The following is a 14,549-nucleotide window of genomic DNA, read 5'->3' on the forward strand; positions in this document are numbered from 1 at the left end:
CCCGGGACATCGGGACACCGTTAGTTTCGAGCGCTGGCTGGTTCAGTAGCACCGAGATAGCCTCCATCGTTAAGCTAGTCAATGAATCGTCCTTTTTTCCACCTTTGCCACTCTTTGAAGCCATTTTAAAGTAGACGCGAGTGAAATAAAATAATTGCACAAATTCTTCAATACTTTGGTTATGAAATAAATGGTTGAAGGAGTGAAAAAGTTTGAAACGAGCAGGAGCACGTGCGTTGCGTCTACTCCATGCGGCTGCCACAGGAACTCTCTCAATAAGTTATTTTTGAATGGCTCTTGGAAAGGAATGGAGCCATAAGGTCCAGCTCCCTTCAAAGAGCCATTATTCCCCATCGCTATGCACTCCTGTCTTCTTAAAATAATTAAGAATACTTTTTTTTTAAATATACATGCATTTTAATTGCCAAGTGCTTTGTGACAAATAATTCACTTAACCCTCTGGAGTCTAAGGCCTTTCAGAGACTTTGAGGCTGTTTGCAACACCCTAACATTTTCAAGTATTTCAACTAACTGTAAACATCTATGCAAAAGTGGCACATATGGTTGTATTCTGAAAAGCCTAACAAAAAAATATGAAAGTAAAGTGAATGTAATACAAACACGTTTTATTTAAATTGAGTGTAAACACAACTGTACAAAAAACAGGTTTTAGAGGTCTTCAAACAGTGCAAGAAAACACACAATAAATATATCTAGCCAAGACTTTTGAAGTTTGAACCTTGTAAACAAGTGTTGGCTGCATAAAAGTAAAAAGAGCATTTAGAAATGTTTTGTTGTTTCCATACAAAATGTAAAAAAGTAATTGTATGTCAAGCCAGTGTCTCTGTTATTCGAATACTAATTAGATGGGCGTGAAACACCTCTGATGGCCCCCACCCCCCTGTCACTTTCCATGTGCTCTGGCAGGACATTGCCTTTGCCTTCCCCCATGAGTGGAAGCATGGCTTTGTTTATTCTGGCTGAATGGGGCGTGCTCTCACCTCTGAATAGCCACTCAAGCACCGGGTACTTTACATGTGAATAGCGATAGGTGTGGCCTCGGGGGCTGCTGCAGTCAGACAGTACAGAAAATCCAAAGATTTCTTTTCACTCTCTTTAAGGCTACGTTTACACTAGACCGTATCTGTCTCGTTTTCTTCGCGGATGCACTGTCCGTTTACATTAACCCCCCTGGAAAAGTGGGGAAACGGGAATCCGCCAGCGTCCACGTATTCAATCTAGATCGTATCAGCTCCAGTGCTGTGTAAACATTCAGAATACGCGAATACGCTGTGCTGAGCTCTAGCTGGCGTCTCATTGGACAACGTCACTGTGACATCCACCTTCCTGATTCGCTGGCGTTGGTCATGTGACGCGACTGCTGAAAAACGGCGCGGACTTCCGCCTTGTATCACCTTTCATTAAAGAGTATAAAAGTATGAAAATACTGCAAATACTGATGCAAATACTGCCCACTGTGTAGTTATGATTGTCTTTAGGCTTGCCATCCTTCCACTTGCAAGTAATAAGTGATATGCGCTGGGATCACACACACAGCGGCTCAGTCCCGAATCGTGGCTTGTTCACTTCACTCGCGCGCTCTGTGAGCTGCGCAGGGCCGGAGTGCGCACCCTCCAGAGGGCACTCGCTGTTCAGGGTGGAGTGATTTGGAGCGCAGGATGCCTGCGGAGCCGAGCGTATCCGCGTATTGGTGTTGCTGTGTGCACGGCTAACGGTTTTAGTGTAAACGCGAATCATTTTAAGAACGTTAATCTGATGATCCGCTGATTCGACGTAATGTAAACGTAGCCTAAAAAGGGCCAGCTATATAATTTATTTCATATATATATATATATAAAATTTATTTTCAAATATATATATATATATATATATATTTGAAAACTAGAAGTTTCAAGGTTTTTAATGGTGTCACATGTTTGAATGACAAAAACTCACAGGGTTACAGATGTGTTTTTGGAGAAGTGTCAAATTGCCCACCGGCGGGCACTTAGACTCCAGAGGGTTAAACAAGCAGTCGATATTGACTAGCAGCTACACAGCTCGAAATTCGTGGTGGTCCAGTCGCCCGAGGAGACTTAATTTGTCATTTGGCGGGTAATTCCTGTCACTAGCCAGCCCGGCTGGCTAGTTGAAAATAAAAATATGAAGCGAAGATTCAGACACACTGTCAACTAAAGCCACCACATATTAAGCATGTGTGCCGTGTCAATCGGCAGGACGGAAAATACCGAAGAATTCCGAATCATATCGTGCACGAGTCAGGCTATCGGTTTTTTCACTACTGCGCATGCATATAACGCATCTCGTTTTATATCACGGTAATCACGTGTAGTATTGGACCAGGTGGGTGGAGCACGGCAGGCCAGAACTGAGTTTTCAATGAACTATTATTGCTAGCTTTTCAGCCTTTTATCACTTCCCAGCCATGCACGCACGCGTGTTCTGGTTGGGGAGAGAGCTCCCTTTCTCTGCTCTCCTCTCCTTTTAAAGGGCACGGTCACTGAGGAAGACACACAAACACAGGTTAATCCCCATCAGGTAAGTGGTGGAATCATTGCACCTTCCCTGACTCCGCCCTCCATTCACAGACCGCTGCTTGGCCACGCCCCCGCTGCCACATCACGTTATCAAATTCAATAGATGTGGCCACATTATCGCCCATTTAAACACTTTGTTGTTGTTTACATCTACCAAAGCTATGTTGCGATGTGGAATTTTCTGAAAGGTGTACAGAAACCGCCAGAGACGGGGACAAAGCGACCTCGGTCTGAAGAGGAGAAAAAGGCCACCGATAAAGCGTACGAGAAGGAGAAACGACAAAGGACTTTTAAGCAAACGTGGGAGCAGGGTAGGCCTTGGCTGCGATACGATTTTTATGGAATAATTTTTCAAGTTGATGCCTAGTCAATATGAAGCTCCTAATGCTTTCTCTCTCATAAATGGTTAAATACAGAAAGCATGTTGGACATATTTTGGGTGCTATAGTCATAATAGTAAGTATATTTGTTTTCAATACTCATACACCAAGTTGCCAAGTTTTCCAATATATTATTATTTGTTGAGATTATATTTTGGTGCTCTGTGTTGTTCTCATTTATGTACTCAACAGTATCAAAATACTCAGGTCTTGAAATAAATGCACATTAGTCATGAACAATGGTAACTACTCTTTTGCGTTATTTTTGACAGAAGTAAAATTCGTACATGAACATTTTGGCTAGTTGATTTTCTGTTTGGCTAGTTACTTTGGAAGGTAACTAGTCCAGCTGGCTGGTGAAAAAAGAAAAAAAAAAAAAGAATTTCTGGGCCTGAGCTATGTGCAGCATACCTACCCCAACAAGCCAGCTGGATACTACAGCAACTACTCTGTTTACACTAACTAGGCTCATTACACACTTGCTCATAACTTATTTGAAGATTTGGGTCTCTCAAGTTGTTCTTAACACAAGGTTTTGATAGAGATCATTTTTGGATAAGTTTGTGTATAACCAAAAGGGTTCATAACCATTTGTGAACACTGAATTGATTCAGGAATTTGGCCAGCCACCATCTTGGCAGGTGGAAAAGAGATTTTTTTTGGGGGGGAGGGGGGAATAAGACGACAGGGACTGATATGCACTGCATTTCCACACAGTACAGTTTCCGTGTGCTGCTCAGTGTAAAACAACGAGTCATGGTGATCGCTTTTCCCCTCATGCCAAAGTCACGTTCACACTTTAAATGTTATGCTGTGCAATAACATTCACTACCTAGAAGTATTTCTATTTAAGTTGCAAGTATAATTAAAGCCGCAAGCGGCCTTGACGGGCCCTCGCGCCAGCGGCCAAGGGGGGCGGGGGCATGCGTCCCCGCGAAAGACCTTCCACAGCTTCTTCGGCAAGAGACATCACTCCCACAATGGCGACAAAGCACAGAATTGGACACATGGCAACAATAGGGTCGCGCACTGTACGGTGCTCGGGGCCTAATAATAATAATAATAATAATAATAATAATAGTCCTTCAAAAACAATAGGGTCCCGCACTGAACGGTGCTCGGGCCCTAATAATAATAATAATAATAACTAGAAACTATATGCCAAGCAGGCACCTTAATGCGAGAGGCAAAAATCACAACACGTTAGGGGGCGCTATAGAGGCCCTGAGGCCCGCCTGGATCTGGGCTTCTGGTTCTGAGTAGCGGTGGCAGTCTAAGAAAAAGGAGCCAAATTTCGTGCGTTGTCGACCATGGCAAGCGCCCCAATAAGGGTCTTGTAAAGAGTTTGCTTGCCAAGTTTGACAAATCAGAAGCTGCAATATCATTTTTGCCATAACCAGCACCCCCAGGGGCGAAAGTGCACAAAATCTGGCGTATATGTCAGGTGAGCTATGAAGAGTTTGCGTATGAAGTTTGATGACAATTGAGTAAATAGAAGATGAGATATAGATTTTTGAAGAATAAATTTTTTGGTTTTTCCCATGTCAGTAGGTGGCGCTATGCTGTACATGAGCGATTATGAGTTGGAAAAATAAGTGTCTACAACAGCAACGTACTATCACAAGGTAGTGGTGTGAAGGAAAAGCATTATGGAATTATTTACCAAAAACCCGTTTTGGAGCAATTGCGTCGGCCAAAAACAGCGCCCCCCATGGACGAAAATTCCCAAAATGTGGTATACATGACATGGGAGGTAGTAAGAGGGTGGCCGTGAAGTTTGACCAAATTTGAGGAAAGATTGGATTTTTTGCCCAAAAATAGCGCCCCCAGTGGCGAAATATCACAGAAATTGGGTAACATGTCAGAAGCCCAATGAGTGATTTGCGTGTGAAGTATGAGCAGTTTTGAGCAATCAGAAGATTTATGAATTTTTAAGCATGTAAAATTTTGCATCGAAAATTGATTGACGTATAACTTCTGAACGGTTTATCCTACGTGAAACGTATTTAGTAACTTTTGTCAGCCATGTCTGTAGATGATGTGTATCAATTTTGGTGACATTCCTATGAACGGTCTAGGAGGAGTTGCGCCGTCTTCGTGGCCATGCATTTCGCACAAAAGTGAAATTACCTCACTTCCTGTTGGGCGTGGCTAATGCATTGGCATTACATTTTTGTCCGGCTTAGTGAGATACATATGCGTACCAAATGGCATGCCACTACTACAAACTACACGGCACCCAGGCACCTTAATGCGGGAGGCCAAAATCACAACGACTTAGGGGGCGCTATAGAGGCCCAGAGCCCCGGCCAAGTTTGGGCTTCTGGTTCTGAGTAGCGGTGGCAATTCTCGGAACTGGTGCCAAATTTCGTTCGTTTTCACCCATGGCAAGCGCCCCGAAAATGGCCCAACAGCAGAGAAAAATAAAGAAGAAGAAGACGGAAGAAGAAGAAGAGTGAACTCTTACAAGAACAATAGGGCCTTCGCCCATTCGGGCTCGGGCCCTAATTAGTGCAATATTGCTACTTCAGGTGAAGTACTACTCTTAAGTTCCATTCTTACTTTGTTGTGTACATTAAATACATGGCCTGTGTTTTTACTTATTTTATACTTCATTGCACTCCATTTCTTTTTGTTACTGTCTATTCCTGACTCCATCTGTGAGCTGCTGGAACATGTACATTTCCCCACCGAAGCATCAAACATACCATACCTCCATACCCCACCCCAATCAGAAAAATGGCCACAAAGCAGAAGCTATTGACCGAGAAGGCCAGGGGCGGACTGGGGCAAAAAAGTGGCCCGGGAATTTAGTACCTGACTGGCCCACTCAGGGGCCAGGGCGGCGAATGATGGCGGCGGATGCTGGAGGCGGATGATTGAGGTGGATGATGGAGGTGGATGATGGAGGCGGATGATGGAGGCGGATGATGGAGGCGGAACAAATATGTTCACATATGTATTTCCTGTCCTGTTTTGGACAGGAAAGTAACTAGAGAACCTTTACCACCTCTGGATCCAGACTGGTGTATTTTATTACTCTTTTCTATGCAAAGAGTGAGATGTTCCTTGAGGCAAACATCATATTTTGAAAGCAACACAATTTCCAAGAAGTTGTCATGATCCACTGTATCAAGCACGTATGCTGTCTCCAACTGTGACCCTCTGTAGCTCAAACCTTTTTTTCCAATGAGCTTCACCACATCTGCGATGCGCTCCACCACTTGCCGCCTCTTGCGCACCTGCACTTTACAAAGAGACATCTGATGTCCCATGAGAAGGTTCTCAACATTGCGTTTTGAGGACCTAAGGAAATATGCTTCTGCACAACCTCTGTGTAGATTGCTCCTCTCATGTTCTTCCACTCTCTGACGTATGTGTTTCTGGTCCATCATGCCAGTGATGAACAAACTGCTAGCTGTAACCTTAGCAAATGCCATACAAAGGAAGCAGAAGAGTGCTTGTCTGTCTTCGCTGTATGAAAGCCATTTCTTATTTGTGCCATCTTTGCAAGAAAAAGCTCTCTGCACTATAGCCTTCTCTGCCTTCTGCTGGGGATGATGATTCAAGAAATAATCCAAGTCATCTTCCAAGTCCTCTGGTTTTGGCCTTGTTGAAAAAAAAACACTTTTGGAGAGAGCACTGACTTCCTGGACTTGGCTTCCTCTAGGAGTAGTCTAAATAAGAGATTAGTACTGTTAGTTAGGCTTGCACGGTATACCGGTACCAGTATAGTATCGTGGTACTGAGGCATTTAAAACGGTACTATACTGCATTTGTAAAGTACCGGTACTTGCAAAAGCGCGGCAAACTCACCACGTGACGTCGCGTTGTAACTAGGCTACAGCTGAGTGGAGCAGGAGAGGAGAATGGCTGCTGCACCTGTCAATCCCCTAATTGACAAACCAGGAGCGCGAAGTGCAATATGGAAGTATTTTGGCTTTACCCCAGATGCGGAAGGCCAACCAATAAACTCAGATGCACCCATTTGCAAACGGTGTTTAAAAACATGTCTGGCGAAGGGCGGCAACACCTCCAACCTTGCTAAACACTTAAAAGACAACCACCCAGACCTGCATGCAGAGCTCAGGGAACGACAGGTAACTCATGAACTGTAATGGGGTTTTTTTCTTAAAATTCCAGGGAGCCATTAAGCTTAAAATATTTTTGGGAAGTGAGCAAGTCACGTCAGGCCAAAAAAGTCACAACTTTGCATGTATAACGGCATACGCTTTCAATAGCAGAGAATGCAACATGCAGGCTACCCTTTTCAAATGCAACAGCTCAGTAGCCTAGTTAATAGTTCAATGTGCACTCACAGCGACCAACCACATTTCACATTTTCCAATATTGTACACCTAAAAAGTTTCAGTTCGTAACACCCTTGCTCAAAGACGATCAGTAGTCTTTCACAAAACAAATTTAGTGATGTGTCGGAAAACCGGCTCTCTGAAATGACAACGGGAGCAGCGATTGCAGGCTGCTTGTTAGGAGCTGTAGGTGCTGCACTGTCTCTCGCTCCCTCATGCCGTGCACTGCTGCACGGAGACCAGCAAGTTGGTTTTTTTCCCCCTTCGGTGCCTCATCTCGTCACACTCTCCCATGCGAGAACTCAGCAGATACAACATTGACCAATCGAGTGTAGCTTTCATTTAAAAAGAAGCGGAGGGGAAAATTAGAGAGGGGGAATTTTCTCACACACTAAGGTTGACTGTATTTGGAAAATAAAGCCATAAATGATACACATTTCATGCCATGTATGCCTATTTTACATTAGAAATTCAGGTTGCATACATTGCATTGTTTGGAGAGAAACTGGGCTAATGAATTAGGATCTGGTTTTTACCTGCTGAATGAATTTTATAGGCTACTCGAGAGGACAACGCCGTCAATAATAATAAAAATGAAACAATTGAAAAAGTTGTGACAGAGTTTTCTGACAGTCTACATATTGAGGTATTTCACCTGACATCACAGGGTCACGTGACGCCCCGGTGTCCGCCATTTTGGACGGCAAGCTAGCTAATGTCAACATCATAGTACCTAGTATGTTGCTGTAGCAACGTTTACGTTCAGTCATTTGGATGACTGTTAAAACCTTTCAGTCTCAAGTTTTTCCTTTACTGTATTTACTAGTTTACTGAGCCAGCCCCGGAGCGCTAGCCAGCCCCGGCCAGCCCCGGAGCGCTAGCCAGCCCCGGCCAGCCCCGGAGCGCTAGCTAGCTAGCCCGCCCCAGCCAGCCCTGGAGCGCGCTCAGTAAACTAGTAAATACAGTAAAGGAAAAACTTATAACGGGCCATGTCTCAACAGACTAAGAAGTTATTTCAATGACATTTAATAACATTTTATTTATCCTGAGGACTGAAAGTAAATGAAAATGTGAACAAACCTTAGCTGTCAGTGCAGTCCTGGTGGAAGCAGGTAAACGTCGTTCTCTAAGCCTGCTAACCTCAATTTTTGCAAATACCTCTCCCTCTGCTCGCCCTGTAAATGCCCTTACGTCGCTGGATAGTGAAGGTGTTTTCTGCATCTCGCTCCTTTTTCTTTTATGTTTTTCGTTTGTCGCCTTCCTCGCATTCAAACTGATTCGAGCCGTGCCATCCAAAATGGCAGCATCACATGACTTGGTCACGTGAGTGAAATACCTCAATAGTCTTCATGCCGCCACTAACTTTCGATCTGAGCCGACGTTTCGGCAATCTTGATGGTCAAGTGCATATATTATATAGCGTAACAGCGCTGAGAGCGCGAGGCTATTTTCCCCCATCGCGCGCTTCTGCCCACGCTTTGAATTTTTAATCACAATCTGAGATGCATTCATGTTTTCACTCCTCCTTTACCAGAAAACACACAATTTGTGCCATTAATAAAGAGATGCAGGTTGTTTCCCTGCCTGCTCTTTTCACGCAATGGCAATAGGGCACATTTTGTTTTCATTTAGGAGGAACACGTGAGCTCAAATATCTGCTAAACTATTTTCACTGCAGACCTCTGGTGCTTTTGGTCCAGGGACAGTGCCCCCACCCAGTGCCCCTAATTAGCAAGAGAGGGAGAAGGGTGAGGTTTAAGTTGACAGATGTTGGTGTAAACTGTTTATTGGTTCTCGTTACTCTAGTTTGATTCCTTTTATTTAACTGTTCTAAAATTGCTGTTGTTACGATTTTCTATTAATAAAGTCAGTAATGACATTTTCTGCGTTCTCTTTTTTTATTTGAAAAAGTATCGAAGTATCGAAATACATTTTTGGTACCGGTACCAAAATATTGCTACCGTGACAACACTACTGTTAGTATTGTTTTAGTAAACCACTAAACCAAACTATCAGTAAAATATGATTTCTTTTGATAATAGGGCTAAGATGGTTTTAAAAAAAAAAAAAAAAAAAAAAAAAAAAGGTTGTTCAGATACTAGGCCTAGCAGTACTAGTGTAGTCCACACCGAATAATGACGTTTTTACAGCCAAACTAGCCTAAATGCGTTGTGCTAAAAGTTAGCAAGCTACCTAAATAATGTTATAACATTACAGCCGCCCACCTGAGTAGCATCCCACTCCAGGTCATGTTGTCCTCCAGACGGCGATGCCGCGAGAGCTGCAGGTGCCGCTAAGGATGGTGCAGATGATGCAGCAGCAGAAAATATATTTGTCAGCTTTTGACACTTGGCCGCATCTGCCTTTTCTTCTCTCTTAATTTTTGTGCTCCTCCCTTGCGTTTGTTCTCCATTTTTGCGCGGCTGATTAATTGACTGACAGATGAAGAGGGAGAAGGGGGCTGGACCAAAACCCTCAGCTCGGCTGTGATTGGCCAACAGCCCCATGACTGACGCCCATGTAAGCCAATGCTGATTATCCAGACACTAGAGAAACTTAACATTGCTTATCATATTAACGGCCAGCACAACTTTTTTTTTTTTCTCCGCCGGCCCACACTGAACCACCAGCCCACCGGGAAAACTCCTGATGGCCAGTCCGCCCCTGGAGAAGGCTCAAACTTCAGATTTGTTCATTTGGTGGGTAAAGGAACATTTATCAGCAAAATGAAAATCTGAGACCAGAGGGTACGGGAGATTCTGGAATTTAGTCGATTTGGCATGGAATGACCCAAAAGCAAGTCTCATCTCATTATCTCTAGCCGCTTTATCCTTCTACAGGGTCGCAGGCAAGCTGGAGCCTATCCCAGCTGACTACGGGCGAAAGGCGGTAGTCTGGACAAGTCGCCAGGTCATCACAGGGCTGACACAGACACACAACCATTCACACCTACGGTCAATTTAGAGTCACCAGTTAACCTAACCTGCATGTCTTTGGACTGTGGGGGAAACCGGAGCACCCGGAGGAAACCCACGCGGACACAGGGAGAACATGCAAACTCCGCACAGAAAGGCCCTCGCCGGCCACGGGGCTCGAACCCGGACCTTTTCCAAAAGCAAGTATCATGACTAAAGTTTGACAGCAGTCTAACCTACTAGTCTTCAATGGTCATTCAAGTTTAAAAATCATTTAAAGCATATACGCAGAACCATGGCCTCACTTTCGTTTATAAATGCCTTGCAACCTCAAGAATGGCACAGGAATAGTTGTATGCGTGAACAATAAATCTAATATAGTAATTTTTCCGATTAAAGTGATTTATATAGGTAGCGGTCTGAGTGAATGACCTTGACATCCGCAACGTCACAGCAGGAAGTTTATCGGTCTCATCGCCACTTCCGCTATACTAAAACAACTGACTGCAACTCTGATCCTCCATTTTGAGCTAATTTATCGCCATGCCATGTAGATGTGTTTTTGGCCGGTGCAGCAACACGACAGAAGCTGGATTTACGTTGCATTCACGGCCCAAGAATGTTCAAACTGCAAAGATTTGGACGCGTTTTGCAAGAAGTTCACGGGCACATTGGGTGCCTACGAAGTGGGCGCTTCTCTGTTCTGCACATTTTACTTAAGACTCGTACGAGACCTCTGATCTGTTGGAGTGTTGGCTATAAGCCCGTATTGAAAGAGGGTGCAGTACCAACAATTAAAGAAAACTACAAGAAAAGGAAAGTATTTATTTTATTAAAAGGAAAGTGAGTTTAGTTGCACCAGTCCTCCCAGAGTGAGCCGAGAGTTGTTGCTAAAACCCGGGACGGAACATATCGTTCGGGCAGTGACCTCCCTTCAGTTGTTGCTAAAACCGGTGACATCCGTTCCATCCCGGGTTTTAGTAATTGCCTGAGCTGAGCAGTAATGGCGGAATAGAGAGCGTGCACGTGACTTCACGAGGTCACGTGATATTTGTTTATCTGCCATCTTGGACGGCAAGGCCGCGCATAGAACTTAGACGAACCCGTTCTAATTATCAAGTGTGTGGGAGTAGATCTTTCGAGAATGGTTATATCTTGTTCAGCATTTGGTTGTACCAATAGACAGGGCCAAAAGGAGGGCCTGTCATTTTATAGATTCCCCGCAGACGAGGAGAGACACGCAAAATGGGTGTCTGCTGTGCGTAGAGAAAACTGGAACCCCAGTTCTACCAGCCGAATTTGTAGTGAACACTTCATATCAGGTAGGTGTAATCTTCTAATTCAATACTCCTAGTGCATCTGTGAAGTTGATTTTCGGATTGAATGATAACTGCATACTTAGAAACTAGACAGTACAGCGTTTGTGTCAGTCCGCTTGATCTCTAACGTTTAAAATGGCTATGCCTAGCCCTACTACCCTGGCCTAGTCTATGACAATGTTTTATCTTTTTGGCTCATATATGCCTTTGAAAGGCCAATCCATAGTAGGGATGGCGAAAACTAAAAAAAAATCTTGACCGACCACCGAGCCTCATTAGCCGGTTAAAGTCGGTTAACCTATGAGTTTAAACAGGGATGCAAACGGCGGATGCCGCCTTTTTCACGGCTGAATCGTGCAGATCCGATTTTTTTTAGGGGGGGCGTTGGAGTGTCTGAATAATTTCATCAGAGTAAATTCTGTATTAAAATTACTAAATAAGCAAATGCTGCTACGGTCCATGAAACATAGGAAGTACAAGAAGAAAACAGTAAATCAGAAAGCTGCGCATGTTTTCGCGGAAGCTGCGCAAATGTGCGCAGCTTTCTGATTTACTGTTTTTTTCTCATACTTTAGAGTTTAGATTTCGAACATTCCTACGATAAAACGTCCTGCATAGTCTCTTTATGATAAACGTCTTAATGCCACTTACCCGTGAGGTTATCAAGTAGACTTCCTTCTTCTGAACCTTCCAGAGGTATAGTTGGGATACCCATCCCGCAACAAAATATTTATAAGCTTCCAGGCTCTTGTAAGCTTTGAGGGCTTTGCCAGTGTAACATGATTCACGATTAACAAGAAAATTGTAAATGTCATGGTAGGCCAGATCGGGCAAATCGCCGGCACCGCAGCTCCGAATTTCCCTGAACAAGGATTGCAGCAAGCTGTACGGATGTGCAATCCCCAACCTGGAACACTTTTCCACGTAACGCTGCCTCACGTCACCTTCAAGATGCTGAACAAACTTAGACAAGTAATCGCATGATGTAGATGGGGTATTTTCCGAATTTTCTTGGGGATCACTCCCTGGATCCATTACGCTCGCGCAAGGTAAACAATCCTGATGCCGTCTAATATGGCAGAGTACACACATGCAGGTCACGTGACTGCACATCCTCTATACACAGTATGAGGAACAATGAATGAGTGGACCAGCCGTCTTATTTCTAAACCGGATATCGCTGCCATCTTGCCCTTACGTGGAAGAAGTGAATGAACGGAGAACTGAACGAGCAATCTGTGGTCAGATTGTTTTGAAACAATCGGCCACAAGATCGGCCTTCAAAAAGCGAGAACACAGACAGGTAAGCTCAGACTCATTTGAATTTAAAAAAAAAAAAAAAAAAAACACCTCATTGTTTACCTACATTTAGATTAATACATGTAACTTGTATTGTGTGTTTAAGTTACCAGTATAAGATTTAATTTGCTTCAGAATGTGTCTCAGTTCATCTGATTATTTAATTAGCCTTTTACGTTTCATCAGTGAAAATGCATGCATGTTGCATAAGTTATAACACCTATCCTGTTTTAATGAGTCAACCCACAATCAATGAAGTCAAATCAATCAGTCTTAGTTGAGCAAGTCGATAACGGTATTTCTTACTTTCACCATAAATTTTTATTGATATGACTTTGGTCTATAGCTGTCAAAGGCCTCGGCCTTAAAACCGGTTCCTGCTGTGAGGTCATGCACTCAGGGCTAGCTGCTGATTCACCTCGAATGCCAACTTTGCGATCGATTTAACTCTCAAATAAGTAAATAATTCCCATTTATTCAGCATACAAGAGTCAAGGATGGAGATACTATCCACTCAGAAATGTATTTAAAAATAAGGGCTCTGCGCATCTCCTTTAAGGTCTCTAGTCTACAATACCAAAAATAAAAACATATCTACTTATTCGACTCAAAAACGAGGGTTATAATTTTATGCAAGTAAATTTACCATACATTCCATAAAGGAATGTAAACCTTCTGGTCATGATTACAATGAAGTTGCATAAACGCAATAATAGTCTAGGTGATAAATATTTATTTCAAAATGCTTTATAAACAGGGGACCGACCTTGACTGAAGACACCAAAGATTGAAACTTGCCTCGAACAAGTGTTAAAAACAACATAAGGGGACTCGCAAAGAGTTGAGCCCACGTGTTTGTACATACTGTGTTTGAAATAGACTTATCGCAGAAGCTAAAGTTCAAATGTAAATTAACTAATCCAAATTGCTACAACAAAACAGTCATTTATCCAACTCACCTCAGTAATTCATTTCTAAAATCTATCTGAACAGCTTCCAGCTGAATATCGTTCGCAGCCATCTTCCCAAATTATATTTCTCAACCACCGAATAGCCGTAGTCTGCTGCTTTTTCTTCTCCAGGGTTTTATGGCAGTTAGGCTCCATTATGCATTATTGCCTCCTCCTGGTTTAAATCGTCCATTGCACCCTTGTAATTAGCCCGGTTGCTTTACATTTTCTCCCCTCCACCATGTCCCCGTACTCCAGCACAAATTTAGTCCTGGTCACCTCTTGTCCTGTCATTCCTGGCCCGTAGCCAGGTGGGATCGGAGGGTTCGTTCGAAACCCCCCGGACACACACGCCCCTCAAGATTACTTCATTTGTTCATGTCCGATGAATATACATTGATTCACATTTAAATTTACAATATCAAATCCAGACTAATCAAAAAAGAAAAGTAGACTAAGTGAGGACGAGTTAGAAAAACGGGTTCATTTCTCCTATGTTTATGTTTACACGTTTTGTTCAGACTGCTTTACACCCCAATCCAGTGGGTGGTGGTAATGCCCCCATTTCCGTTGGTAGCTAACCGGCAAATACACTGAAGCGAAGAAGAAGAGGAAGAAGAATCCGAAGCGGGATAGAAGAGAAAATGGGGAAAAAAGAAGATAAAGACATAAAACGCAAGAAATCTGCTGCTACTTTGTCCCAAAATATTGGCGCCATGTTCCAAAAAAGGGCCAAAATGGGTAAGGTGCTGAGTGCAGGACTTTGTTTTTCTTTTGTTTACAACAGTAGTGGTAGATCGATCTGTCAGAGTGATCAG

General features: G+C 43.4%; 1 protein-coding gene and 1 long non-coding RNA gene across 8 annotated transcripts in view; one reads left to right on the forward strand and one right to left on the reverse strand.

Annotated features, from left to right (window-relative positions):
- Positions 1 to 13,844, reverse strand: part of tsen54 (TSEN54 tRNA splicing endonuclease subunit) — a 191,490-nt gene extending 177,646 nt beyond the window's left edge. For 4 of the 6 annotated variants that reach the window (XM_060901450.1, XM_060901448.1, XM_060901451.1 and 1 more), the window contains exon 1: positions 13,741 to 13,844. In XM_060901450.1, coding sequence (XP_060757433.1) covers positions 13,741 to 13,802 — 62 coding nt within the window. In that variant the 5' untranslated portion in view covers positions 13,803 to 13,844. Of the gene's footprint in view, positions 1 to 5,755; positions 5,805 to 9,473; positions 9,541 to 13,740 lie in introns of those variants that run through there. The other 2 variants (XM_060901449.1, XM_060901456.1) reach the window with 2 other exon arrangements.
- Positions 13,845 to 14,338: 494 nt separating this feature from the next.
- Positions 14,339 to 14,549, forward strand: part of LOC132868516 (uncharacterized) — a 33,642-nt gene continuing 33,431 nt past the window's right edge. For both annotated transcript variants that reach the window (XR_009650843.1, XR_009650844.1), the window contains exon 1: positions 14,339 to 14,472. This is a non-coding gene — a long non-coding RNA (uncharacterized LOC132868516). The remainder of the gene's footprint in view (positions 14,473 to 14,549) is intronic.

The sequence above is a fragment of the Neoarius graeffei genome, chromosome 20 (assembly GCF_027579695.1).
Source record: "Neoarius graeffei isolate fNeoGra1 chromosome 20, fNeoGra1.pri, whole genome shotgun sequence".
NCBI classification, from domain to species: domain Eukaryota; kingdom Metazoa; phylum Chordata; class Actinopteri; order Siluriformes; family Ariidae; genus Neoarius; species Neoarius graeffei.